We start from the raw sequence: 26,681 nt of genomic DNA, 5'->3' as shown, positions 1-26,681 counted from the left end.
GGGAGCCCAGAGAGCTGGGCTGGTCAGGAGAGGAGGTAGAAGGCAGGAATTAATTCTACCAGGGCTGATCCTGAAGGACCCAGTGGTCAAAGGAAGGAGCCCAGCATCATTTTCTGGCCAGTGATTAACTGGGGGGAGGTGGGACCGACTGTAGGAGCCTGGACACCAGCGCCGAGTCGAGCGGCTTCTCCGGGAGAAGACTTGTTTGTTCTGTCTCGTGAGGTTTGTGATGAATAATTTAGTAGCAAAAGGAGTGGAAAAATGATCGGGAGCTGGAAGTTTCAGCGCTCGCCACCGGCTCGCTGGCTGGTGCTGCTGCTGCTGACGCCGCGCTTCTGCTCTTGCTCTGAGCTGAATGGGAGGCAAATACCAGCGGTTGTTCCACAGCCGCCTCCTTTCTTGACGCTAATGCCATGGTTTCCCTCCCCTCCTCCACCCGGTGCTGCTGCCCAGTCCCTGCTCTGCTGGGGCTGGAGCGGAGGCAGGAGGCTGAGGCGGGAGGCTCGGGTGATGGGCAGCGTTTGCTTGCGATGCAGGGTGACCCGCTCGGTGCTGGTGGCACCTTGGGCTGGAAAACCCGCTCCTCGGGGATCACAGCGGGGTTGACGGCGCCTACGTAGCCGCGTACCCTGCGTGAGCACCCACGGGGCGATGCTGCAGGGTGATGGAGGCGCTGGGGGCTGCCCTGGGGGAAGGGTAGGGATGTGCCCTGCAACTCAACCCGACGTTCAAGGGAGAGGCAAAAGGCACCCGGATTAGGCGTCTCTCACGTAGAGGCAAACCAGCATTCCCAGGAGGATTCGTTGCGTGAGGCTTTCCAGTCATTTTGCGGACACAGCTATAAGAAGGGGATTGGGGTGCAAGCTTTCCTCACTGCCTTCTCTTCCCTCCGTGCAGGACGGTCCCTGATCCCTGCTAGAAGGACCCCGCACCGGCCGGCGCGATGGCGGGAGCCTCCGTGAAGGTGGCGGTGCGAGTCCGGCCCTTCAACTCCCGGGAGATGAGCCGGGAATCGAAATGCATCATCCAGATGTCAGGAAGCACCACGAGTGAGTGTCCGTGTTGGGGTTTGGGAAGGCGTTGGGGGCTGCCCAGGGAGAACAACCCGGTGCCTGGATGCAGCAGTGGGCACTGCCAGGATCTTTGGTGCCCACGGCACCCGGCGTCGTTTGGAGGAGGGAGTTGGGAGGCAGGGAAAATCACCTTTCCCATGGGGAAAAGCCATCCTTCCGTTGAAACAGCAGTGGTGGGGTCTATGTGGCACCAAGCCCTCGGGTTCCGGTGGCACCAAGCCCTCGGGTTCTGGTGGCACCAAGCCCTCGGGTTCTGGTGGCACCAAGCCCTTGGCTTCTGATGGCACCAAGCCCTTGGGTTTCGGTGGCACCAAGCCCTTGGGTTTCGGTGGCACCAAGCCCTTGGGTTTCAGTGGCACCAAGCCCTTGGGTTCCGGTGGCACCAAGCCCTTGGGTTCCGGTGGCATCAAGCCCTTGGGTTTCAGTGGTACCAAGCCCTTGGGTTTCAGTGGCACCAAGCCCTTGGGTTCCGATGGCACCAAGCCCTTGGGTATCGGTGGCACCAAGCCCTTGGCTTCCGATGGCACCAAGCCCTTGGCTTCCGATGGCACCAAGCCCTTGGCTTCCGATGGCACCAAGCCCTCGGGTTTCGGTGGCACCAAGCCCTTGGGTTTCAGTGGCACCAAGCCCTCGGGTTTCGGTGGCACCAAGCCCTTGGGTTCCAATGGTACTGAACGGGGCAGCATCCCCCACCAGGCGAAGGGGAAGGAAAAATCAGAAAAGCCTGGAAATGCCAGGGTGCAGACGTGGGACCCAAGGTGCCCAGCCCGTAGTCACCTGCTGGAGCGTAGGAGCCAAGCTGGGTATGTTGCAGTGAGCCGAGACCCATCCCTGCATCTGCAGCGCTTGGAGCTGCAGCACCTGCAGGACAGAGGGACAGGAGGGGGCTCTGCCGCGGGAAGGACGTGCTTGGAGAGGGGAGATGTAGCAGGGGGGCCAGCAGTCCCATCAGAAGCCCGTCTGGCATTCACCCCTCTTTAAATAACGGCTGCTGGGAGTACAGGGTGGGAAAGGTGGCCGAATCCCTCCTCTTTGGCTCTGGAAGCCTCCAGATGGGACCGTGTCTAAAATAACTCCCTCCCTCCCTGCGTGCCTGCCCGGGGCTTCCTGCGTCACCGGCGCTGGTGGGTGAAACAGCGGCGCCAGCCACCCCCGTGGTGCTGCCATGACAACCCTAGCGAGAGGGAGAGGGGCACCCAAAGGTGCAGGGCGGCTCCGTCGCCCCAACGAGCTCCCCGCTCGCCCTAGACCAGGGGAGCAGGAATAGGGGGGCTGTGGGGCAGCATCTTCTGGTCTCCGGCATCCTACTTGGGGTCTCCTGGTTGTGTAGAGATGCTCCGTCTGCCTGGGATGCGGGGCTGCTCCCCTCGTGGCGAGGCTTTCTGGTCCAGCAGGAGCTGCTTGTGTGCCCTGACCTGCATCCCTGCATCCCACCTGATGGATGGGAGGGAACCGCTGCGCCCCAGCCTGGGTCAAGGGCATCAGGGGCATCAGGCATCCTCCCTCGCACCGTGTTTGGCCAGTGATGCCCCTGTGCCCTGTCCGCACCCCCCTGGCCGTGCCCCCAGCCCCTGCCTGTGCCGGGGGGGCTGTGGGCAGGCGGAGGGGCCAGCCCTTTGCTGACTGTGAGGTTTTTCTCCATGAATGGACAAACTCTCCGCTAATCCCCTCAGTCTGGGGGCTGGGGGCAGGCGCCAGTGGGCTCTGGTGCCTGCGGCTCCTGCCAGCTGGGGGAGGCAGGAGGATGCCAGCAGTGCTGGTTGTTCCCCAGTGCAAAGTGGGGCTGGCTCAGCCCCCCGGCTCCGTGCAGGGAATCGTAATCATGAGTGGGAAGGGACCACAAAGCCCATCCAGTTCCACCCCGTGCCATGGGCAGGGACACCTGGAAGCTGCTGTGGGGTCTCCCTGGAGCCATAAATAAGTGTGTTGTGGCGGGTAAGGGCAGGCTCCTGGGATTATTTGCAGAGAGCCCTGTATGTAGGGGCAGGGCAGGTTTTAATTCACAAAGCCCCAGCCAGGGCTGCAGGGACCGGGGCAGGAAGGGGTCAGCCCTTCTCTGCCATCCTTCCCCCCCAAAAAAAACCTTATTGCTGTGGTGCCTTTGTCTTGCTGTGCTGTGGCCAGCGCTGCCGCTTTGTCCCCACGGCGTCCCCCCCTCTACGGGGCCACGGGCACCAACCCCCCCAGCCCCTCTCCTGGCAGCTTCTACGGGGATGGCAAGGAGGGGACCCCGGCTTTAATCCTGCAAGGCCATTAATATTCTCTGGCCAGAGCTTTGCTTCCACAGGCTTTAAAATACGCTGATTATTTGGTCTCCTGTGGGTCTTGGCTTTTATCCTGCTCAGCGCTTGCCCTCTCGCTGCGCTCTGCCACGCTGCTGGCTCTTCAGGGGGATGATGAGGGTCATCTCTGCATTTTCCTCCTCTCCCTCGTGGCTCTATCCCACCCCCACCCCTTTCACCACCCGTTTTAATCCCCTTTGGCCAGAGCAGGAATCTTTTGCAGCAGCTTTGCAAAAGCCCTTGGATGCCTGATCACAGGAGGGGAAAAAAACCATCAGCAGCATCCAGCCATGTGGGGGCAAATCCACGGGAATGAAAGGAGCGTGGGAGGGACATTTTAGCTCAGGGATGGGAAACCTATTGCTTCCAGCGTGTCCCAGTCACCCCAGTCTCTGGCCTGCCAGGCCAGCTGGGCGGCTGCAGCTGGGACTCCCGGAGCCACTCGGTGCCGTCCCCGGCTGCTCCTCCGCCCCGTGCCCGGCGTGGGCTGGCACTGGGCTGCAGAACAGCCTCCTCCTGCAGCCCCATGTGCCTCCTGCAGCCCCATCCCACTCACTCCTGCCTTTGCCCCCGCTGCTCTCATTTTCTGGGGGGCGATGCTCCTGTACGCCCCGGCAAGGGTCACCTCCGCAGGGCAGAGACAGACCCGAGCCAAGAACCAGGAGGCCAGGGCAACCACAGGAGCCACTGGAGATGTTCCACTGGACTTCTTCTGTGCCCTCCACACCCCCTCAGCTCCCCAGCCCAGCGCCGACAGGGGCGAGGAGGGCTCGTGGCTGCCTAGAAAGGTCTGGATCTCAGCAGGGACCTCCAGGTCCCCGTTTGCAGCTGCAGGATGGGCAGTTGCTACGGAGATGTCACTTCCCAGCCCTTTCTCCTACGACAGCAGCTCTGGCTTCGGTAATGAGTCTACCCGGGATGCTGGAGGCATCTGGAGCATCTGAGTCACGCTTCCTCCAGCGGGCAGGCCGGCAGGGAGCCAGCGCCCAGCCCCTCTTGGGCTCCTGCCCACGGCGAGGGGCATCCGAGCGGTGCAGATTCGCAGCCAGGGCTGGATCTGCCCCTGCTGCCCACCCTCCTGCCTCGCTGCTCTCAGGCCAGAAGTGGTGGATCCCAGGGGGGAATCCATCGTGGCAATGGAGGAGGAACTTGGAAAGGAGATATTCATGGAATCGTGGAATGGTTTGGGTTGGAAGGGACCTCCAAGCCCATCCAGTCCCACCCCTGCCATGGGCAGGGACACCTCCCACGGAATCAGGGGCTCCAAGCCCCATCCAACCTGGCCTGGAACATCTCCACGGATGGGGCAACCTTGGCCAGGGCCTCCCCACTCTCATCGTGAAGAATTTCTTCCTCCTATCTAATCTAAATCTTCCTATCCTAACACCGAGCATCGGGGCATCCCACCCCATGGCGAGCAGGCTGCTCCAAGCCTGGAGCTGCTTGGGAAGGACCCACCTTGCATCCCGAGAAGACATGAGGCCGGGCAGGGCAGTTTGGGGCTGCAGTGGAGCATCAGGCAGCTCCATCAGCCTCGGTGCTGGATGTCCCCCTTGTCCCCAGCGGTGGCCGGGAGCAGCTGGGGCTGTGAGCACGGGAGCTGCGCTGGCACTCAAGGTCATTTCAATGTCACCTCACCCGGCTGATGGCTGGATCTCACCATCACCGTGCCAGTTTGGGTTTCTTCTGACGCATCTGTTGTTTCGGAAAAAAAAACCCATCGTAAACGCTCTATAGGGGGCAAAAAAAAAACCTCAGCAAGCGAGGAAGAGGAATGATGCAGTCTCCAATTTCCATGGCAACATCCTTTTCAGCAGGAGATGGGAAAAAGCAGACTCTTGTTTCTGCTGGCAGGGTAACACGAGGCATTAATCACTCTGCTGGGCCTGGGTACCCGAAAGAAAGCGCAGGGGAGGAGAGGCAGGAGCTGGAGGGGGCCTGGGTGAGCCTCGATGGGGCCACGGCGGCTCCCACCCCACAGCACTGACACGTGTGGCTTTGGGCATAACCCCCAAGCTGTGGGGTGCAGGAAAACTGTGATCCTCCTGTGCCAGTGCTGGTTCTGAGCTCCCACGGGCAGGTGCTGGAGCACCAGTCCCACCCCTGCCATGGGCAGGGACACCTCCCACTGGATCAGGGGCTCCAAGCCCCATCCAACCTGGCCTTGAACCCCTCCAGGGATGGGGCAGCCACCCCTGCTCTGGGCAACCTGGGCCAGGCTCACAGTAAAAAATGTCCCATCTGTTTGCTCCTAGCTATCCTCAACCCAAAGCAGCCCAAAGAGACACCAAAAAGCTTCAGCTTTGACTATTCCTACTGGTCCCACACCACGGTAAGTGGCAGAAGGTTTGGAGCACTGGGTTGGGCTTGGGAGAAGCAGGAGGTCCTCCGTGCCAAATTTCTTCTCGTCCACCCCCTCCCTGCAGCCTGCAGACATCAACTATGCGTCTCAGAAGCAAGTGTACCGGGACATCGGCGAGGAGATGCTGCAGCACGCCTTTGAAGGCTACAACGTCTGCATCTTCGCCTACGGGCAGACGGGCGCTGGGAAATCTTACACCATGATGGGGAAGCAGGAGAAAGACCAGCAAGGCATCATCCCACAGGTACCACCTGGTGAAAACCTGCTGGTTCCGCTGGTCCCAGCGAGATGCCCTTAGGGGAAGCAGGGTGAGAGTGGAGCCAGCTTTTCCCAAGGTCTATCACGGCCCTGCCGTGGCGTGGCTCCACCAGAGGGACAAGGAGGGTCACACCAGATGCCTCCAAAACCAGATGAATTACAGCCTAGCTACACAAGACTGGTTATTGTGAGCAGCAGTAGTCCAAGCGCTGAGGTTCCACCAGCTGTGCTTGCCAAGAGCTGTTGCTTTCTGGGCACCAGGGGGGCTCTGGGGATGCTGAGACCCCATATCAGCAGCGGGGGTTCTGCCAGCTCCCCAGAAGCCATTCCAGCACTCAGGGCCTCTGTTTTTTTGGGGTGGGAAGTTAGAAATTCCTGTGGCCTGGGCACCCCTGGCAGGAGCATCCTTCTGGTGGGGGACTGAGCAGGCTGGCTCTTCTCTCCACAGCTGTGTGAAGACCTCTTCTCCCGCATCAATGACACAACAAATGACAACATGTCCTACTCCGTGGAGGTAGGTACCGTTTTGCCTGCCTAGTTTGGCTCCAGCCTCCCGTTCAGCTCTGCAAGCCACACTGGGGTGCAAACCCCTCTTTGGTGGTCCCGTTCCCGGGTCCTGCCGGCCACTAGCCCTGCCTGTGCCCTCTGCCCTAGGTGAGCTACATGGAGATATACTGTGAGCGCGTGAGGGACCTCCTGAACCCCAAGAACAAGGGGAACCTGCGGGTGAGGGAGCATCCCCTTATGGGCCCATATGTTGAGGACCTTTCCAAGCTGGCCGTCACCTCCTACAATGACATCCAGGACCTCATGGACTCTGGGAACAAGGCCCGGTGAGTTGAGGAAGCAGGAGATGGCTGGGGTTTGGAGAGCTTGCAGACATCTCTAGAAGGTCCTGCTTAACTTCCTTGCTTTGCCGGTCTGGCTGCTCCAGAGGTGGCGGTCCCCCCACTTATTTTCACCTTATCTCCCTCCTGCTCTCAAAACACCCTGGAGCCAGCAGGAGAAAGTCTGAACTTACGCTCCTCTCCTCCCAGAGTCCTCTCCTGTACTCAAGACTTGCCTTCCCATCACGTACCTCCTCCTGAAATGAGCCCTGGCCCCAGTGTCCCCTGCCCAGTATCACACTGTCCTTCTCTCCCCACAGCACGGTGGCTGCCACTAACATGAACGAGACCAGCAGCCGCTCCCACGCTGTCTTCAACATCATCTTCACGCAGAAGCGGCACGACGCCGAGACAGACATCACCACCGAGAAGGTGACAGCAGAGCCTGGGGCGCTCGGGGGAATCCACGTGGACCTGGGAAGGGCTTTGTGTGCTACAGACAGAGCTTGGGATGAGGTGGTGCAGCTTGGTGGTGGGATGGGACAGGATGGAGATTAGTCCCAGGCACGCGCTGGGCTCACGGTCCCCAAAGGGACTGGTCCGTAGACAGGGTATTGGGCAGCTGGTGCTTTTCAGCCTCACCTTCAAGGATGTTAGCCCTGCTCCTGCAGAGCAGGGGTCTCTGCTCCCTCCTTGGCTCTGTACTGGGGCCGACAGCTTCGTCTCTGGCTGCAGGTCAGCAAAATCAGCTTGGTGGACCTGGCAGGGAGCGAGCGAGCCGACTCCACTGGCGCGAAGGGCACAAGACTAAAGGTGAGAGCTGGAGTGAGGTCCCCTCCTGACCCCAGGGAGGTCGCCTCCTGCCCCCTCGTCCCCAGCTGTGGCATCTTCTTTCCTTGCCTGGGTCCTTCCCTTGCCCTGGTGAAGGGTTTAGAGGGGAAACCGTAATGAGGGGCAGCTGAAGTCACTGGGTCTGCTCAGCCTGGAGAAGAGGAGACTGAGAGGAGACCTCATCAGAGTTTCCAGCTTCCTCATAAGGGGAGGAGGAGCAGATGCTGATCTCTTGTCTCTGGTGATAAGTGATAGGACCTGAGGGAATGGCAGGAAGATGCCATTGGGTTAGGTTGGACCTTAGAGAAGGTTCTTCCCCCAGAGGGTGGTGGAGCCCTGGAACAGCTCCCAGGGAAGCAGTCATAGCCTAACAATATTCCAGAAGGGTTTGGCCAATGCCCTCAGCCCTCAGTGCATATGTTGGGGTGTCCTGTACAGGGACAGGAGCTGAACTCGATGGTCCTTGTGAGTCCCTTCCATCTCAGGTCAAAACCCTTGATGGGGTTTTGTTTGAAAGCTGCCCAGGACCAATTCCACCGGGGTCCATGAGTCCCAGCTGGGAGGTGCCGGTTACCCAGTAAGACCAGCTGCTCTTTGCCCACTGGGACTTGCCCATCCTCCCGGGGCACTGGGCTCTAGCACCACTCTACAATGGGGCCTGAGCGTTTGCGTCTTTCCTCTCCTCACCAGGAAGGAGCAAACATCAACAAGTCCTTGACCACGCTGGGGAAAGTCATCTCCGCGCTGGCTGAAATGGTAGGTAGTGGTGGCACCGTCGGAGAATGGGCTCAGCTCAGCAGGGGTGGGCTCAGCGATGAGGTTTGGAGCATCCCGGCTCCAAAGGTTGGGCAGATACATCCCAAGCTCTCCCTAGGGCTGGGATGAGCTGGGCTGGGGACGGGGCTGTCTCCATGGGGACCTCCGTGCCTTCTCCACCTCTCTCTGCTTGAGGGACACGCAGACTTGGAGCTGTGGTGGGTACTGAGGAGGGGAGCAGCTCACTGAAACTGTCTCTCTGCTTTCTTTGCAGGATTCGGGGCCGAACAAGGTAGGTGTCCTGGCTGGACTGGGGAAGCTGGGCTTGGTTTTTAGCGCAGGTTGCTGGGAGTGGGTTGCAGGGTGTTTTGGGGGGAGGCTCTGCTGAGACCTAAGCCACATTTCACCTCGGGGCTGGCAGAGCCCTGAGCATCCTCACTCCCCTCCTCACCCTGTGGATCTCAGTTCCTGGGGTTAAACACCCAGCCCAGCCCAAGCCAGGCATTTCACAGGCAGGACCTGTGGAGCTACTTGAGATCACGGTGTCTGGGCAGAGCCATCCATCCTCCTGCGAGTCTCCACGGCTGGGGACCAGCCGTCTGCCCTTTGGAGAGAGCAGGCAGCCTGACTGCCCCTCCCTCCACTTTCCATCCCTCAGAACAAAAAGAAGAAGAAGACGGATTTCATCCCCTACCGGGACTCGGTGCTGACCTGGCTGCTGCGGGAGAACCTGGGTAAGGACACGGGTGGGAGCTACGGGAACGGCCACGGGGCGGAGGGTCCGGCTGGCGGGGGGGCCAGCAGCGCCCTGATGCGAGTGAATCTCTCTGGATAGGGGGCAACTCCAGGACAGCCATGGTCGCTGCTCTCAGCCCAGCCGACATCAACTACGACGAGACCCTCAGCACCCTCAGGTAGGAAGAAGGTCCTACAGTGGGCAGGGAGGGGGGGCTCTCTGAAACCTGGGCACTGCCACACGCTTTCCTCACCTCTGCGGCATCACCGGCTGGGGGGTGTCGCGGGAGAACCCTCCAACCTCAGGCAAGAGGGTAAAAGGTTGTCCTGGGCGCTGGGATCCCCCAAAGCATCGCTGGCTGCTGGGGCTCGGCAGCAACCCTGCTGCCTGTCCCCAGGTACGCCGACCGTGCCAAGCAGATCCGCTGCAACGCCGTCATCAACGAGGACCCCAACAATAAGCTCATCCGAGAGCTGAAGGATGAAGTGGCGCGCCTGCGTGACCTCCTCTACGCCCAGGGCCTCGGGGACATCATTGACAGTAGGTAGCACGCGGTGCTCTGCAGCCGGGCTGGGGTCCCCGTGCCCGCAGGGCTGCTGGCCCCACAGATCCCTGCGTCCCGCTCGCCTGGGATCACCTGACGGCGTCGTGCTGCTCAAGCGTGGGCAGGACGCCTCCAGCGAGCCCCGCCGTGTGCGTTCTCAACCCCCAGCCCACTCCTGTAAGCAGGAGGAGCTGCTTTACACCCAGTAGACCTCCCCTTCTCCCCCTCCCATCTTCAGCATCCCGTGCCTGGCAAGAGGTGCCCACCCGTGTCCTCTCCTCCGTGTGCTGTTGGAAATCCTACTGAGATGAACCCACTCTTGTTCTGTTCTCTGTCTTACCCCCGCTCCCTGCCCTTTCTCTCTCTCTTAGCCCATCCTGCTGCGGGAGGATCCAAATGTGTGTATTCCCCATCACTGGTACTCTCTGTTGCTTCACGGCTTTGGGGAGGCGTAGGCTGCGCCGGGGGCACCCGTGCGGCATGGGGAAGGGCTCCGGGTGCCTTCCCCAGCTTGCCTGGAGGCCAGGGAGCTGCCAAAGGGGACGGTGGCAGAGTCGCAGTCGGCTCTTGGGCTCAGCATAGTGCTTGGAGGGACCCGCGTCCTCTCCATCCTCCGTGCCAAGAGCCCAGTCCCCGCGGGGACCCCTCTCTCCATGCTGGCACGATGGTTCCTGTCACTGCTGCTGCTTCTGCTGGCACTGGGGCTCAGCGCAGCCGGAGCCTGGCACGGCGCTGGGGTGCTCTCCGCAGGGAGGGGTGTGTGCTCACAGCCAGGAGGTTTTGCCTGTGGATTTGGGGCCCCGGCTCAGCTCCTGCCCGCCTCCGGCACAGCGCCCCGAGCCCATGCAGGGTGCTCCTCTGGGGGCTGGAGGAGCATCGCTGGGACCTGGGTCCCTTTGCTGCATCGTGGGTGGCAGCTGATGCTCAAGGTGTGGGGGGCGAGTCCCTTGGAGGTCCTGTGCCCCCCCGGCCTCCTTTGCTCTCTCGGGCTGCCTTGGCCAAGGCGCTGCTCCAGCAGCCCAGGGGCTTGTGTTTTGCCAGCGAGGGGATCCCACGGCTCCTCCTGTTCCGTCCGCTGGCCCTTTGCTAGGGTGGGAGGCTCTGTCTCTCCTCCCCTTCTCATTCTCTGCCCCCCAAATCCAGCCAGCCTGGGGCAGCCAGGCAGGGCAAACCACGCGGGTGGTGTTGGTGGGGAATGACGCCGGGGCAGCAGCTCGCTCCTGGGGACGAGAGCTGAGCCCAGACTGCGGGATCTGATGCTGCAAAAAAGAGCTTCCAGGAAGGCTCCGGGGCTGTTCCCGCAGCTGCTTCCCAAGCCGGTTCTGTGCTCCTGGGGGGCTGCCTGGGCTGGGGGAGAGGTGCACGTGCCCTTGCCCTGCTGCTGCCTGCGCCGCTCTGCTGTCGCCTGCGCCTTTTCTTTGTAATTCCTGGCTTTCTGCTCGCCGCACCTGGCCACTCTTTTTCTTTTCCCAACAGCTTTTCTTGTCTCTATCTCTCTCTCTCTTTTCCTCTCCGTGTGTCTTTCCCTGGCCCATCCCTCCTTCCCCACCCGTAGATGTGTCCGACTTTGAGAACAATAATGATGCTAGAGGGGCAGAGCTGAGTCACCGCCATGACAATCTCTCCACAGTGACCAACGCCATCGCTGGCATCAGCCCCTCTTCCTCCCTGTCCGCCTTATCCAGCCGCGCCGCCTCCGTCGCCAGCCTCCACGAGCGCATCATGTTTGCTCCGGGTAGCGAAGAGGCGATCGAAAGGCTCAAGGTGAGAGACGGGCGCCTGGCAGGACGGAGGGCTCAGCTCCCAGAGAGGGTTTGGAGTTTTCTGGAAACCCATTATGGGTGATGCTTATGGGAAACAATGCTCAGAGGCACTCGGGCAGGCTGGAAAAATCCAGAGCTGCCCAGTGCTCTGGGCTGCTGGAGGGGAGAAGGTTTGGTGTGGTAGAGTCCACCTAGTGACTCTTGACTTTGCCCTGTGGGATGGCTTCTCCCAGCTCAGGATGGGTTCTCCTGGCTCAGGATGCGTGATCCTGGCTCAGGATGAGTGATCCCAGCTCAGGATGGATTCTCTCAGCTCAGGATGGGTGATCCCAGCTAGGGATGGGTGACCCCAGCTCGGGATGGGTGACCCCAGCTCAGGATGGGTTCTCTCAGCTCAGGATGGGTTCTCTCAGCTCAGGATGGGTGACCCCAGCTCAGGATGGGTGATCCCAGCTCAGGATGGGTGCTCTCAGCTCAGGATGGGTGACCCCAGCTCAGGATGGGTTCTCTCAGCTCAGGATGGGTGACCCCAGCTCAGGATGGGTGCTCTCAGCTCAGGATGGGTGACCCCAGCTCAGGATGGGTTCTCTCAGCTCAGGACGGGTGACCCCAGCTCAGGACGGGTGACCCCAGCTCAGGATGGGTGCTCTCAGCTCAGGATGGGTGACCCCAGCTCAGGATGGGTTCTCTCAGCTCAGGATGGGTCACCCCAGCTCAAGATGGGTGACCCCAGCTCAGGATGGGTGCTCTCAGCTCAGGATGGGTTCTCTCAGCTCAGGATGGGTGACCCCAGCTCAGGATGGGTGATCCCAGCTCAGGATGGGTCACCCCAGCTCAGGATGGGTGACCCCAGCTCAGGATGGGTGCTTTCAGCTCAGGATGGGTGACCCCAGCTCAGGACGGGTGACCCCAGCTCAGGATGGGTGCTCTCAGCTCAGCGTGGTGCAGCAGTGGGCTGGCAGCAAGGGGATGGAGAGGCTGATTCTTCGTGCCTTGCTCTTTGAAGATGAGAGTGATGGAAAGACGGGGGTGTAATGCTGCCGTGGATTGTCCAAGCCAGCCTGAAGCTGGGGCCAGTGTCCCAGAGCAGTGGGCTGGGCAGAGGTGGGCAGAGCAGGCAGCTCTGCGCCCTGTAGGACACACTAACCCCTTGCCAACTCCACACTCCCTAGGAAACAGAGAAGATCATTGCAGAGCTGAACGAGACATGGGAGGAGAAGCTGCGGAGGACAGAAGCAATCCGGATGGAGAGGTGGGTGGGATGGAGTGGGGTTCCCTAGTCACTTTGCCTCCAGCACTTCATCTCCTGGGGCAGCCTGGCAGTTTGACAGTCCAGCTGCATGCTGGCTGCCCCCCAGACCCCCCAGTGCCCCCCACATCAGCCTGCACAGAGCTGGTCTTCTTGGAAAAACTTTCCTGGGGCATGGAGAGAGCTGAAGCAAGCCCTACGGTTGTGAATCGTGGGGCAAACCTGTGTGCTTAGGTCTCATCCTGGGCTTGTCTAGCGCTGGCTCCAGGGGCTCACGGGGTTTTGACAGGATCTTCTTTCCCTTGCTCCCTCAGGGAAGCTTTGCTGGCTGAAATGGGGGTGGCCATGAGGGAGGATGGAGGCACCTTGGGTGTTTTCTCACCTAAAAAGGTATTCTTTCTTCTTATTTCTTCCTGGTTTGCAACCCTGCAGGTCCCTTCCAACTTGCCCTGTTGCTGTCACCCAGCCCCAGATATTTCACTAGGTTTTTCTTGGCTCTGAAATCCATGGGAGAGATCTCAGTGTAGACGTTGATGTACACAAACTCCAGTAGAAACATGCAGCCCCCATTGCCTGGATGGTGGCCCTGTTCAGGTGGGGCTTCACCATCAATCCCTGTGGTGGGACTTCAGTGTCAGCCTCTAGAAATCCATGCTTTGGGTTATTTCTGCCCCTGAAACCGGCTGCGGAAATATTCCGTACTCTCGATTGCTTGTAGCATCCTGGAAAGTATTTTCCAAGCAAATCCTGGCCATGCCCCAAAGAGGCTGTGTGCCAGGAGCCCTGCCAGGCTCCAGCTCCAGCTCATTGCTGCCGCTCGCTTGTGTGTTTGACCACAGTGGCAGCCCCACCGCGGGAAGCCTGCGGAGCAGCGGGGGCTGGCACGGGCTGGTAGGACCAGGTACACTCTCTCGACCCTCCCACCACACCGAGGGATGCTCTGAGAGCTGCCTTGGCAGCTGGTGCTGGTTGGCTTGGTTAAAGGTCTTAGCAGAGGCGTGTGTCCCCAGCAGAGGTGGTGACACTTCATAGAATCATATCATAGAGTTGTAGAATGGTTTGGGTTGGAAGGAACTTTAAAGCCCGTCCGGTTCCAACCCCTTGCCACGGGCAGGAACACCTCCTGCTGGATCAGGGTGCTCAAGGCTTTGGGATTTTCCCCTTTTTGTGCCTTGGCGTGGCTCCTGGACAAATTTCTCCACCGTCATCTTTGTTTGTCATTCTTCTCTCAGCTGCTGCCTCTTAGGACCCCAGACCTTTGTGTAGAATATGTGGGGGTTTATTCCCCAAAGCAGGTTGGTCTTTGAGGTGGGACGTTGCTGTGGTGGTCTTGGTGCCTTCTTGCTCTTCAGCTGGCTGGCAGGTGGAAACTTCTGTGACTTCTCCAGTGGCTGACGAGGAAAATTGGCATTGGTAGCATGCAAAACCCTGTTTTGTTAAGGGAAAGCAGAGCAGTATTTTGTTGTCCTGCTGCATGCCATGGCTGGGGTGGTTCCATCTCCGAGGAGCTCAGTGGAAGGTAGAGCTGCCTTGCGTATCTGGAGCGAAACCACAAGCTGGAGGAGCCTCCGAACCTGGGGCTACATGTCTGCTAGAGCAGCCTGAGGTTATACGTTACAGCCAACTTATTCCTGCCAGTCATGGAGAAGAACCTGCCTTTCCCTTGACCTCCAGCTCTCCTGCACTATTTGGAGTGTCTCTCCTATCTGCCAGGGCTTGTCGTAAAGAGGAAACCTCAGCATGCTGGGTGGCAGTGGGCTGATAAGATGTTTTTTACAGTCTCTATTCTTATTTCTGGGAAACTCAGAACTTCACCTACTGATACTGCTGGGACTTTGCCTGTTGCCTGAAGGTGCAACCGCAGCAGCTTGGGATGGGGTGAAATCAGGTACCTGCAGCCAGAGAGGTGTGTGGCCGAGGGGGAAACTTCCCTCTCATCAAGAACAAAGTGGCTTGTGACCCAGGGGAAGAAAGTGCTAGGAGGGAACTATTAGGAAGGAGACCAAGGAGTGAAATTCAGATACAGCTTCAGGTCTCCACTACTTTCGGTTGACCCTCTGGTCTCAGACCTGCTCTGCTGGGTGTTCCCCTCCTCCAGTTCTCACTACACCATCTCCAGCAGAGCTGGGGGCTACGGTGGCAGCACGAGCGAGCAGGGTCCCACCCCAGGAGACACCTGGACCTGTTTGCAACACGAATTTTCAAAGGCAGCCAGGGGAAGGGTGCCCAGTGCTCAGTCCTTTGAGGAGGAAAGCCCGGAGGCGTGTGGACACAGGTCATCCTTACCCCAGCTGCAAAGTTCTCTGCGGTCCCCTTGAAAAGTCCCCTACCCGATCAGTTCATCCTGGAGCTGCGGAGGGCGGGGGAGCCTGTCCGTGTGCAGGGGGAGCCTGAGATGCTGCTGAGCTCCTTCCCTCCTTGGATACATCCCTCAGCGCCCGGGTAGGTGGGACACAGCAGGGTGACTCTGTTTGTCTCTCCCAGACACCCCACTTGGTCAACCTGAACGAGGACCCGCTCATGTCCGAGTGTCTCCTCTACTACATCAAGGACGGGATAACAAGGTGAGGGCTGGGTCCTGGGGGGTGGGCAGCGGGGTGAGGGCCACCCCCAGGCTGAACACCCTTCCTAGGGCGTCCCCAAAGAGCCAGAGCCACGTGGGATAAATATATTTGCCTGGCAATCTCGTTAGGGACGTTGGTCCTGCTGGCATCAAGGGCTGCTCCTGTCAGCCCCGGGGACGACTCGGGGGAGGCTCAGGGAGGGGATGCTCTGAGCAAGGATCGAGCTGTGTTTTCCCCCACCAGGGTTGGCCGGGAAGATGCAGAGAAGAGGCAGGACATCGTTCTCAGCGGCCACTTCATTAAGGAAGAGCACTGCCTTTTCCGTAGCGACACCAACACCGGTGGTGAAGGTATTTCTTGTCTGGAGAGGCTCCTCCTCCCTGGTGACCCCCATCCCTCTGCGTGTCCCCAGCACCTCTCCCCGGGCAAGAGTCCTGCCCTCCTCAGATGAGTGGGGTTCTTCTGGTGGCTGTGGCTTCTCCAAGCAAGCTATGGCCCTCCCCTAGCTGGAAGGGAAGCTTGTGCAAGGAACGTAGAAGCTGCTGTGGTGAGGCAAGACAGGGACATCAAGGTGGGCAGGAAGAGCAGACTGTAGACAATTCCCTTGGCCAAGACACAGAGCAGAGCCCACCCTGCAGACCAAGAGGAACCGGGGGGTGGAAGGAACCTGAGGGTGAAAGGACTTTTGAGATGAGTCTGGGGAGGCTGGAGGATCTGTTCTCCTCTCACATCCAGTCTTAAGCTGCATCAGGGCAGGTTCAGATAGAACATCAGGAAAAATGTCTTCACCGAAAGGCTTCTCAGGCACTGGCAGAGGCTGCGCAGGAGGTGGTGGAGTCCCCATCCCTGGAGGGGTTTCACAGACAGGTGGATGAGGTGCTCAGGGATCTGTTTCAGTAGTGGACAGGCACGGTTGGACTCCGTGGTCTCAAAGGTCTTTTCCAAACTAACGATTCCATGATTCTATGATTCACCCTCACTGCTTCTCTCCTCCTCCCACCATCCCTGCAGTAATAGTGACTCTGGAGCCCTGTGAAGGTGCCGACACCTACGTCAACGGCAAAAAAGTGACAGAGCCCAGCATCCTGCGCTCAGGTGCGTCCCCACGCCAGCCAGCGCTGCTGCTCTCACCCTCCTCCCTCCATCCCACGAGGGCTCTGCAGGTTGTCCCACGTGAAACCCATGCCCTTTCCCCCTTGCATCCCTGTAGGAAACCGCATCATCATGGGGAAGAGCCACGTCTTCCGCTTCAACCACCCCGAGCAGGCTCGTCAGGAGCGGGAGCGGACCCCGTGCGCCGAGACCCCCGCCGAGCCCGTAGACTGGGCTTTTGCGCAGAGGGAGCTGCTGGAGAAGCAGGGCATCGACATGAAGCAGGAGATGGAGCAGCGGTGAGGGCACGGGGGCTGGGGCAACAGGGAGATGGGTGGAGATGGGTGTCCACCTCCAGGCTGCTCATCGTCTCCTTCCCTGTTCCTTCCAGGCTCCAGGAGCTGGAGGACCAGTACCGGCGGGAGCGGGAGGAGGCGAACTACCTTCTGGAGCAGCAGAGGCTGGTAGGTGGCCAGGACCTGGCTCTGCTCTGGCTGCCCAGGCACGACTGAGTCCTGGAAGATGTTCGCGTGGGGTGGGCTAAAAGGGCAATCCCGTTGTTCCTGGGGTTGTCCCACTAAACATGGATCCAAAGGAGGAGGGAGGCTGGGTTCCCGCTGTGTGGGAGCATGGAGGAAGCTCACACCTTGTATATCATCCCTCTCCCTGCTTCCCCCAGGACTATGAGAGCAAACTGGAGGCGCTGCAGAAGCAGATGGACTCTAGGTATTACCCCGAGGCAAATGAGGAAGAGGAAGAACCTGAGGATGAAGGTGAGGGCTGGGTGCCACCACAGGATTCGGTGCTCTCTGTGGGTGGAAGAAGAGTGGACTGCAGATCCCCTGGATGCTTTTACCCTACGCCCTCCCGCTGGCAGCGGGGTGACTGTCCCTGCGTGTCCCCACAGTGCAGTGGACAGAGCGGGAGTTCGAGCTGGCCCTCTGGGCCTTTAGGAAGTGGAAGTGGTACCAGTTCACCTCCCTCCGCGACCTGCTCTGGGGCAACGCCATCTTCCTCAAGGAAGCCAATGCCATCAGCGTGGAGCTGAAGAAGAAGGTGGGTGCCTCAGGCTCCTCTCACCGTGGCCCCCACACAAGAGGCCACAGATCAGAGGATCATAGAATGGTTTGGGTTGGAAGGGACCTTAAAGCCCATCCAGTCCCACCCCTGCCATGGGCAGGGACACCTCCCACTGGATCAGGGGCTCCAAGCCCCATCCAACCTGGCCTGGAACACTTGCTGTGGGCAGCCAAGGAAGTGCCGAGGAGGGGCTCACCAAAGGCACTACCTGGAGCCCACTGTCCTCCCAGGCAGCTCACTGTCCCCCTCTGCCCCTCTCCAGGTCCAGTTCCAGTTTGTGCTCCTCACGGACACTCTCTACTCGCCTCTCCCTCCTGACCTGCTGCCTCCCGATGCCGCCAAAGACCGGGAGAAGCGGCCGTTCCCCAGGACCATCGTGGCCGTAGAGGTGCAGGACCAGAAGAACGGGGCGACGCACTACTGGACGCTGGAGAAGCTGAGGTGGGTGAAGGAGCGAGTCCAGAGAAGAGCAACGAAGCTGGTGAGGGGGCTGGAGAACAGGCTTTGTGGTGAATGGCTGAGAGAGCTGGGGGTGTTTAGCCTGGAGAAGAGGAGGCTGAGGGGAGACCTCATTGCTCTCTCCAACTCCCTGAAAGGAGGTTGTGGAGAGGAGGGAGCTGGGCTCTTCTCCCAAGGGACAGGGGACAGGACGAGAGGGAATGGCCTCAAGCTCCACCAGGGGAGGGTCAGGCTGAACATTGGGAAAAGATTTTTCACAGAAAGGGTGATTGGTCCCTGTCCGAGGCTGCCCAGGGAGGGGGTTGAGTCCCCTTCCCTGGAGGGGTTTAAGGGACGGGTGGACGAGGTGCTGAGGGACACGGGTTAGTGATTGATGGGAATGGTTGGACTCAATGATCTGGTGGGTCTCTTCCAACCTGGTGATTCTGTGATTCTATGCCGGCGCCAGGGAGGGCTCGGCCGGCCTCAGCCCTCTTTCCGACCGCTGCCCGCTGTGTTCCCCTCTGCCTGCAGGCAACGCCTCGACCTGATGCGTGAGATGTATGACCGTGCAGCAGAAGTGCCTTCTAGCGTCATCGAGGACTGCGACAACGTGGTGACCGGTGGAGATCCCTTCTACGACCGCTTCCCCTGGTTCAGGCTGGTGGGCAGGTGAGCGCTTCGGCTCCTTCTCAGTGCGCCTGGGACCCGCAGGGAGCGCCGCCGACTCTGCCGGGCGCAGGGTGTTGGTCTCCCACGTCCCTTGGTGCCGGTCAGGGCCCATCTTGCCTGACTCTCCTCCACCTTGGCTGCCGGGTCCCCGAGGGCCCCGTGAGCCGCGAGGCACGGGCTCCTGGCTCGCCACCCCTGGAGGTGGGAGCCCACGGCATCGCCACCTCCATCCTGGTGGGCACGCGTCCGTGTGCACGCGGTGGTGTCCGAGCGTCTGTCTGTCTGGTATGTGCCACGCGTCTCTGTGTGCTTCCCACGCGCTGGGTGGAAGGGTGCGGTGCTGGCGATGAGGATCTGCCCTGGTGGAGATGGGGAGCAGGGGCTGAGCAGAATACTCCAGCCAAGCAGCCCTGCCGCGGAGGCGTCCCCCGCCGAGCCACGGCACGTGGAAAGATTCCTTTCAGGTGGCGACAAGCCCCGTGCCACCCACTCCATCCCCACGGTGGCTGCGAAGCCAGCGAGGGGAGTCCCCACCGGTTCCTTGGGCTGCACTGTTCTCTGCCCTTTGTGGCCGTTGGTGGCTTCATTTAGAGACGCACCGGACGGGCAGGTCTTGATTTCCCAGCGTCTCTTGTTTTAAGCAGAAACAAATCCCACCCCAAAACCCAACTGAGAAAAAACTAACAACCCCCCCCTGCCCCCCAAGAAAGCGAAATTCCTGTTCTTGCTCTCTCTGTTTGGAACAGCTGGTGTTAACCTGTCTTCTGTCTTGTTGTACTAACCTTAGTTCAGATATCTCTGGCTGCAACAGCTCTCCTCTTTTCAACACATGCATGAGCGAGCGCATGGCTGATCTCACCCCCTCCCCTACCTTCTCGAACCCCGACTCCGACATCACCGAGCCTGCTGACGAGCAGCACCAGGGGCAGGAGGAGGAGGAGGAGGAGGAGGAGGCGGAGGACCTGGAGGAAGACATCTTTCCGGAGTGCCCGCTGTGCGATGGCCGGGATCCGTTTTACGACCGCTCCCCCCTGTTCAGTTTAGTAGGAAGGTTGGTGAGGTTTTAGGAGAGCATGCCGGGAAGGAACTAGCTCTTTCGCATGAGGGAACTGCTTTCGGACGTGACCCTCACCTCCAAAGCGTCCTGGAGGCACAGGGGGTGACCGGCCGGCCGGGATTGCTGCCGAGCCCGGGGCGCCCGGCGAGGCAGCGAGGTGCCCACCGAGGTAGGGCCGTGAGGAGCAGGGGAGGGGACATGCCACCAGCTCCATCAGGAACCCCTCAGACAGGTCCCTCTTTGTGCGGCCCCCGAGAAGGGGAGCTCAGCTGCATCTCTGGTGCCACGGAAGCCACACCGGGGTCTCAGTCCCAGGGAGAGCCTCGTCCCACCCGGCTTGGGGTGACCCTGTGGTGCCGCTGGCTGGGGACACGAGGGCACTTGGAAGCCCCGAGTGCCTCCGACACCAGCCTGGCCACCCCATCTGCATCAGTCAGCGTGGCCCCCAGATACAGGGGCTGGGATGTCCTCAGGCAGTTGGGGGGACGAAGCCGAGGGGAGTGAGGGGAGAGCTGGGCAGAGGAGGGAGAGGAGGGCTCTGTGGGAAGCCGGCCGTTCCCAGCATTTGGTTTGGGTCATCCCTGCTGGAGACTCTCAGGGAGGTCGCGGGGACACGGGAACAGGCTCCAACTCTTACTTGGCTCTAGCTGTGGCCAAAAGCTTTGATTTCTCCTACCTGTTGGCCAGGAGACCTGCTTGGGTTCCATCAGCCTTGGCCTGGAGAAACCCACCAGGTGCTGCCAGACTGGTTGGGCCACCAAACCCAGTCCCAATCTACCCATCCCAGACTGGGATGCGGTGCTGGCAGCTCTGCTCTGGGGTTTTCCTAAGCAGGCTCGTCCCTGGAGAGAGCTGCTCCCAGAGCTTCTGCCCCAGGCAGGAGCCAGAGGGGCTCCCCTGGTGAACCTCTCCCTGCTGGAGCTGCCCCGAGCGCTGGAGCTGGAGCTCCTCATCCTCGGAGTGACGAGGCCAAGCTTATCCCGGCCGGGAAGGGAAGGGAAGGGCGCAGGCAGTGAGGAGGGAGGAGGGGGAGCAGTGCAGGCAGAGAAGGTGGAGGTGGGGTAAGAGTCCTGCAGCCTCAGACCGAAAGAGCTGGGTTCTTCCCCCCCTTTTTTTTTTCCTTTTTTCCTTTTTTCCTTATATTAAAAAAACAAACCAAACAAAACATCAAAAAAAAACCAACCCACCCCAAAACTCTTGGGGACCCCTCCAAAAGCCCAAGCGAGGCCCCGCGGCAGCAGCCTGCGCCGTGCTGGGGGCTCATTCCCTGGAGCTCAGCGCCTTTCGACTTCTTTGGGGTCTGCCCTGGGTTTGGCTCCCCGTGCAGCAGCTCTGCCGGCCACATTTCGTGTGAAGTGTGCTTGGATTGGTTTATGATTGGATCCTTGTCTTTGATTTTTTTTTTTCATTTCTTTCTTTTTTTTTTTTCTTTTAGGTATTTTTTTCTTTTTAGTTTTTTGGGGTGTTTTTTAGCTGCTGGCTCTGTCTCTCCAAAGCTTTAGCAAAAATTGGGGTTTTTTCACTTTCGTCTTCCTTTGGAAAGGCTTTTCTTTGGTCTGAGCATGCCATCTTTGCACCTCACCAATCTTGTGGTTAGTGTCCCTGCCCTCCTTCCTCTAGTGACACACTTATCCCCCTCCTCCCCGCTCCCCCCTCCTTCCCCTCCTCTCCTCCCCTCTCCATCCCCCTGGCTTCATCACCCCGTGATTTCGGGCAGGCAGGCGCTCCCGGATCCCTAAACTTCCAAGATGTTGTGGTGGTCACAGGGCTCTGCCCCATTTCTGCATGGTCCAGCCACGTGTCCCTGGTGGCCCCCAAGACGAGGCGGGGTGAGGTGGGCCTGGCAGGAGATGGTGATGGGGAATCATCCCCTTTGCTTCCACAACGTGAGTCCTTGGAGATGCTTTGGATGGAAAAAGCCCCAACAGCGGTTGGAGGTCAATCGGAGTCACCAGAGCGCTGAGAACCTCTGGACTTCAGGGCTCAGGCTGCAAGCGTGGGGCTGGGTCCTCCTGCAAGAGCCCCCCCAAGCACTTTTGATGCTGTTGATTGTTGACCAAGATCCCTGCAAGCCTGGGATGCTGGGAGCAGCGCTACCAGCCACCTGGAGATGCAACCTCATGGGAGGCTCCCGAAGCAGAAGTGTCCTGGCTGGCCCCGGCACCGATCCTGCCCCATGACACCCAACGGCTGCGTGTCAAGACACCAGTGGGTGCCCCGAGGAGGGGTGCTGAGCACCCACAGCCCCTCTTGCTGGACGCAGGGCTGCTCCACAGGCGAGGTTTCCATCGCTCAGCAGGGAGCTCGGTGCCGGAGGTGGTTTGTCACCGCTGAGGACACGGCGTGGTGTCATCACCAGAGCGCGAGGAGCATCAGACGGCGAGCTGGCTAGTGGCGAGGCTGAGGAAGGCAGCAACAGGAGGCAAAACGCTTGAGAAAAAGGGAGCTGTGAGCTGGCGGGAGGCGCTGGCGGAGCCGTGGCCGTCGTGTTGAAGCCCAACGTGGCACCTTGTGACCTGGACGCCGTGGAGGGTGGCAGGAAGGCTCAGATCCACCACATGGGGAGCAGGCGGCTCCTTCCTCGCCCACAGGGAGAAGCTGGTTGTGCTGTCCGTGTGCCGTGCTGGTGGGTGGCCCAGGACCCTGAAGGGACAGGGTAGGGGGACACACGTCACTGATGCCACCGGCCACACCTTGCAGCCTCCCTCCCAGCCAGGCAAAGGCCACCGCAGCCATCCCGCGGCACCGTGGGTAGAACTGGGGCCAGGACATCTTGGCAGGTTCATCTCTGGAGGCTTCAGGACCTCCTCCTCTCCCCTCCTTCACTCCTGCCAGCCTCTACCTCCCTCGTCACCCTCCCTCCCCTCCTGCCTTGCCCCCGTCCCCGCCGCGGCGACTCCGCAGCCACCCCCGAGTCGTGGCGCAGCACCTCCTGCCCTCTCCGTCTCTCCTCTGCAGAGAAGGTCCTCTTCCCTCCCAGCTTCACGGTGGCACCAGCGCAGCTCCCCGTCCCCTCCGAGGCGGCAGCCGGAGCGGGATGCCGAGCCCTGCCCGCTTGGCGGTGCCGCCCTGGCTGCCTGCCTGCCCGCGGCACGCTGCCCGCTCCCTCGCCCCTCTCGGCTGGCCCTGGCTGCCTTCTCTTTTAGTTTTGCTTTGCAGCGCCGCGATCGCGCCGTGAGCCGCGACCTGGGATCCCGGCCACCGGCGGCCACGCCACCCGCGCCTGCCGACCCGCGGGTGGGAGCAGTGACCGCTCTCCCCCCCCTGTGTTGTTTGTGTCCCCCCCCCCCTCCACTTTCTTCTCCGGCAGGGCTTTCGTCTACCTGAGCAACCTCCTCTACCCCGTGCCCCTGGTCCACCGCGTGGCCATCGTCAGCGAGAAGGGGGAGGTGAAGGGCTTCCTGCGCGTGGCCGTCCAGGCCATCTCAGGTAGGAGGGGACCCCCTTGAAACGAGCCCCTCGCGCTCCCCCCGTGCCGCCCCGCGCCGGCTCACCCCCATCCCTCCTCCAGCCGATGAGGAAGCCCCCGACTACGGCTCCGGCGTGCGGCAGTCGGGGACGGCCAAGATATCCTTCGACGACCAGCACTTTGAGAAGGTACGGCAGCCGATGGCTCTTGGTGGGCGCCCGGGGACCCCAGAGCTCCTCCTGCCCTGGCAACGCTCCCCCGCGGGGACCACCAGGCTGATGGGGGTGCAGAGGTCCCCCTGGCCACCCTCCAGCACCCACCGGTGCCCTCGCTCTTGCCCGTGTCCCAGAGGAGCTGCTGTGGGGTGGGAGGGCAGAGCTGGAGGTGCCGCGGTGCTAGGGACGGTGGCGATGGGGCAAGTGGGACCTTGGAGGACCACGAGCTTTGCTGAGCCCCGCTCCTGCTGCAGTTCCAGTCGGAGTCGTGCCCAGCCGTGGGGATGTCTCGCTCGGGGACCTCCCAGGAGGAGCTGCGCATCGTGGAAGGCCAGGGGCAGGGCAGCGACGTGGGGCCCTCCGCCGATGAAGTCAACAACAACACTTGTGCAGGTGAGGGGGTGCTGGCCGGCGGGCCCCCCGGCACCCAGCCTCCTGCCGCAGAGCAGCGCTGCTGCGGGCACCAATGGGGTGGCACCCTCATCCTTGCTGAGGACCCTCTCCTCCCTGCAGTGACCCCAGAAGACCTTCTCCTGGACAGCCCAGAGAAGCCTGCATCCGACGGGCCGCTGGACACGGCTCTGGACCACCTGAAGCTGGGCAGCATCTTCACTTTCCGCGTGACGGTCCTTCAAGCCTCCAGCATCTCCGCGGAATACGCAGACATCTTCTGCCAGTTCAAGTGAGCTCTCGGGGCCCCCTGGCCCTTCGTCTCCCACCATCATCCAGCCATCACCTCAGGGCTGACGGTGGATGTTGGGGATCCCCTCCTGTCCCCCCCTGAATCCTTCATGGATGGGGAGGCCAACCCAAGGGCCGCAGGATGAGCCCACGTGCTCATCCATAACCTTGTTTGATCACTGCTGAAAGGCAGGGAGGGGCTTCAGGGGGGACCCTGTGCCTGCCCCGGGGAGAATGTGCTCTGCTCCTGGTCCCTGCCCCGTCTCCTCTCCGTATTCCAGCCTGTCCCCATTCTTCAGCCCTTCTCACCACCTTCCTTCCCTCCACAGCTTCATCCATCGCCATGACGAGGCCTTTTCGACGGAGCCCTTGAAGAACACAGGACGTGGGCCACCCCTGGGCTTCTATCATGTCCAAAATGTACGTACCCCTGCCGGGCTCACACCCCTTTCCTCACGGCTGCTGGGGTCTCCGTGAGGCCGCTGGCTGGGTCTTCTCCCCAGGGGAGCATCTTCCTCCTGGCTTTCCCAACCCATCACAGATGCCCAGCTAAGCCACCCTTAGACAAGGTGGATGTGTGGGGAAAAAACCAAAAGCCACTACCTTCCACCCAAAACGGCTGGGATTTGTGGTTTCCCACCTGACCTGTGCCACCACCATCTCCTTCTCTTCCAGATCGCTGTGGAGGTGACCAAGTCCTTCATTGAATACATCAAGAGCCAGCCGATTGTATTTGAAGTCTTCGGGCACTACCAGCAGCACCCCTTCCCGCCCCTTTGCAAGGATGTCCTGAGGTGCCGTGGGGCAGTCACTGCTGCTGCTTCTTGGGGACCCACAGAAGGGGGGGAAGGCGGTGGGAGGGAGAGCCCGCGGGGCGCAGGTGGGGTTGGCTGGGTTTGGGGATCCCTGTGGGTGCTTTGACCAAGCTGGTTCTCTCTGCAGCCCGCTGAGGCCATCCCGGCGCCACTTCCCCCGTGTGATGCCGCTCTCCAAACCAGGTAGGAGATCTGGCCTCCTGTGGTCCCCAGGCTGGGGGGCAGGATCCCCTTCCCCTGGGGGACCCGTTAGGACTTAAGGGGCACCATAAAATATACTGTGGTTCTGAGCACACTGAAGCCCTTAGCACCCATTGCTGCAGCACTTGGCTGATGCAAAGCCCCCTTCTCACGTGTGGCACCATCTCACCTTCTCTCCTGCCTGCCCTGGATGGCTCAGAGGCCCCCCAGCCCTGCCGTCTCGCAGGAGTCATGGGGTTCCCTCTGTGCCCTGGCTGCCAAGACCCAAGTTGCTGGGCTTTGGCTGAGCACTGGGCTTTGCCGTGAGCTCCCTGGGCCAGCACTGGGAGAGCATCCCTCCCGCTGTCCCCGGCACGTGTGGTTTGGGATGTGTCTGTGCCAGGGCTGCAGGCTCAGGGGGTGCAAATCGGGGATGGGGGAGGCTGGCTGCATCCCGACACCCTCGCTGCGCTGCGCTGGGCATTGCAGAAGGCAGGGTGGTCCCCCCGACCACCTGGGATGGGGCTCTCCGCATCTCTCCTCTCTCTCCTGCTGCCTCCCTGCGTCTCCCCGCGGTCCCTGCCTGCTCTGCCTGTTCCCCTCTCCAAATGTCGCGGCGAGCATCCCCTCTCAGCCGTCTTCGTGACCCTCCGCAGTGCCTGCGACCAAGCTGAGCACCATGACTCGGCCCAGCGCCGGCCCCTGCCAGTGCAAGTATGACCTGATGGTCTTCTTCGAGATCTGCGAGCTGGAAGCCAACGGCGAGTAAGTCCTGCTGGAAAGGGGAACGGGAAGGAGCGGTACCGAGTGCAATGGTTTGCTCAGGGCTCAGCTCCTCCACACAGGCTGATGATGAGCTGGCAGCGTGCGCTCGCAGCCCAGAAGGTGCCCTGGGCTGCATCCAAAGCAGCGTGGCCAGCAGGGCGAGGGAGGGGCTTGTGCTCCTCTATTTCTCTCTTGTGAGACCTCACCTGGAGTGTTGTGTCCTGTTCTGAAATCCTCAACATAAGAAGGACATGGAGCTGTTGGAACGGGTCCAGAGGAGGCCACGAGGATGATCTGAGGGCTGGAGCCCCTCTGCTGAGAGGACAGGCTGAGAGAGTTGGGGTTGTTCAGCCTGGAGAAGAGAAGGTTCCAAGGAGACCTTAGAGCAACAGGAAAGCTGGAGAGGGACTTTTTACAAAGGCTTGTAGCGATAGGACTAGGGGCAATGGGTATAAACCAGAAAGGGGCAGATTTAGACTAGATGTAAGGAAGAATTTCTTCACGATGAGGGTGGAGAGGCCCTGGCCCAGGCTGCCCAGAGCAGTGGTGGCTGCCCCATCCCTGGAGGGGTTCAAGGCCAGGCTGGATGGGGCTTGGGCAGCCTGATCCAGTGGGAGGTGTCCCTGCCTGTGGCACAGGGGTTGGTCCCTTCCAACCCAAACTATTCTATGATTCTATGATGAGGCTTTGTGTCACGTCGCAATCCTCTCTTCCAGCTACATCCCTGCTGTCGTGGACCACCGCGGAGGCATGCCGTGCCATGGGACCTTCCTCCTCCACCAGGTACTCCCTCCCCAAGATGCCATCGCGGCTCTGGCTCCCACCAGGAGCTGTGTTAACCACTGCCCCTTCTCCCCGGCCTCCCGGGTTTCAGGGCATCCAGAGGAGAATCACCGTCACCTTGGTGCACGAAACAGGCAGCCTCATCCGCTGGAAGGAAGTGCGGGAGCTGGTTGTGGGTAAGCTGCGCCAGTTTGGGTGGGCTGTAAGCAAAACCCCGGTCTGTCGAGCTTCCAAGCATCCTCTCGGGCT

The 26,681-nt window shown here is 60.8% G+C and overlaps 1 protein-coding gene across 2 annotated transcripts in view; it reads left to right on the top strand.

Annotated features, from left to right (window-relative positions):
- Positions 1-876: 876 nt before the first annotated feature.
- The window catches only part of KIF1A (kinesin family member 1A), a 37,905-nt gene continuing 12,100 nt past the window's right edge, over positions 877-26,681 (top strand). The window contains exons 1-35 of one of the 2 annotated variants that reach the window (XM_069865305.1): positions 877-1,049; positions 5,611-5,687; positions 5,782-5,961; positions 6,424-6,489; positions 6,630-6,808; positions 7,123-7,234; positions 7,538-7,615; positions 8,324-8,389; positions 8,664-8,681; positions 9,048-9,123; positions 9,225-9,303; positions 9,523-9,665; positions 10,041-10,067; positions 11,300-11,433; positions 12,605-12,684; positions 12,996-13,071; positions 15,166-15,245; positions 15,489-15,595; positions 16,257-16,340; positions 16,456-16,636; positions 16,729-16,801; positions 17,017-17,110; positions 17,245-17,393; positions 17,680-17,858; positions 18,390-18,527; positions 22,895-23,013; positions 23,096-23,181; positions 23,463-23,601; positions 23,722-23,890; positions 24,219-24,309; positions 24,565-24,683; positions 24,832-24,887; positions 25,541-25,649; positions 26,366-26,432; positions 26,524-26,608. In XM_069865305.1, the coding sequence (XP_069721406.1) occupies positions 944-1,049; positions 5,611-5,687; positions 5,782-5,961; positions 6,424-6,489; positions 6,630-6,808; positions 7,123-7,234; positions 7,538-7,615; positions 8,324-8,389; positions 8,664-8,681; positions 9,048-9,123; positions 9,225-9,303; positions 9,523-9,665; positions 10,041-10,067; positions 11,300-11,433; positions 12,605-12,684; positions 12,996-13,071; positions 15,166-15,245; positions 15,489-15,595; positions 16,257-16,340; positions 16,456-16,636; positions 16,729-16,801; positions 17,017-17,110; positions 17,245-17,393; positions 17,680-17,858; positions 18,390-18,527; positions 22,895-23,013; positions 23,096-23,181; positions 23,463-23,601; positions 23,722-23,890; positions 24,219-24,309; positions 24,565-24,683; positions 24,832-24,887; positions 25,541-25,649; positions 26,366-26,432; positions 26,524-26,608 (3,622 nt within the window). In that variant the 5' untranslated portion in view covers positions 877-943. Of the gene's footprint in view, positions 1,050-5,610; positions 5,688-5,781; positions 5,962-6,423; positions 6,490-6,629; positions 6,809-7,122; positions 7,235-7,537; positions 7,616-8,323; positions 8,390-8,663; positions 8,682-9,047; positions 9,124-9,224; positions 9,304-9,522; positions 9,666-10,040; positions 10,068-11,224; positions 11,434-12,604; positions 12,685-12,995; positions 13,072-15,165; positions 15,246-15,488; positions 15,596-16,256; positions 16,341-16,455; positions 16,637-16,728; positions 16,802-17,016; positions 17,111-17,244; positions 17,394-17,679; positions 17,859-18,389; positions 18,528-22,894; positions 23,014-23,095; positions 23,182-23,462; positions 23,602-23,721; positions 23,891-24,218; positions 24,310-24,564; positions 24,684-24,831; positions 24,888-25,540; positions 25,650-26,365; positions 26,433-26,523; positions 26,609-26,681 lie in introns of both variants that reach the window. The other variant, XM_069865304.1, reaches the window with a different exon arrangement.

The sequence above is a fragment of the Phaenicophaeus curvirostris genome, chromosome 10 (assembly GCF_032191515.1).
Source record: "Phaenicophaeus curvirostris isolate KB17595 chromosome 10, BPBGC_Pcur_1.0, whole genome shotgun sequence".
In the NCBI taxonomy this organism is placed as follows: Eukaryota; Metazoa; Chordata; class Aves; order Cuculiformes; family Cuculidae; genus Phaenicophaeus; species Phaenicophaeus curvirostris.
The sequence above is the reverse complement of the archived record's forward strand: the minus strand, read 5'-3'. Positions and strand labels throughout refer to the sequence as shown.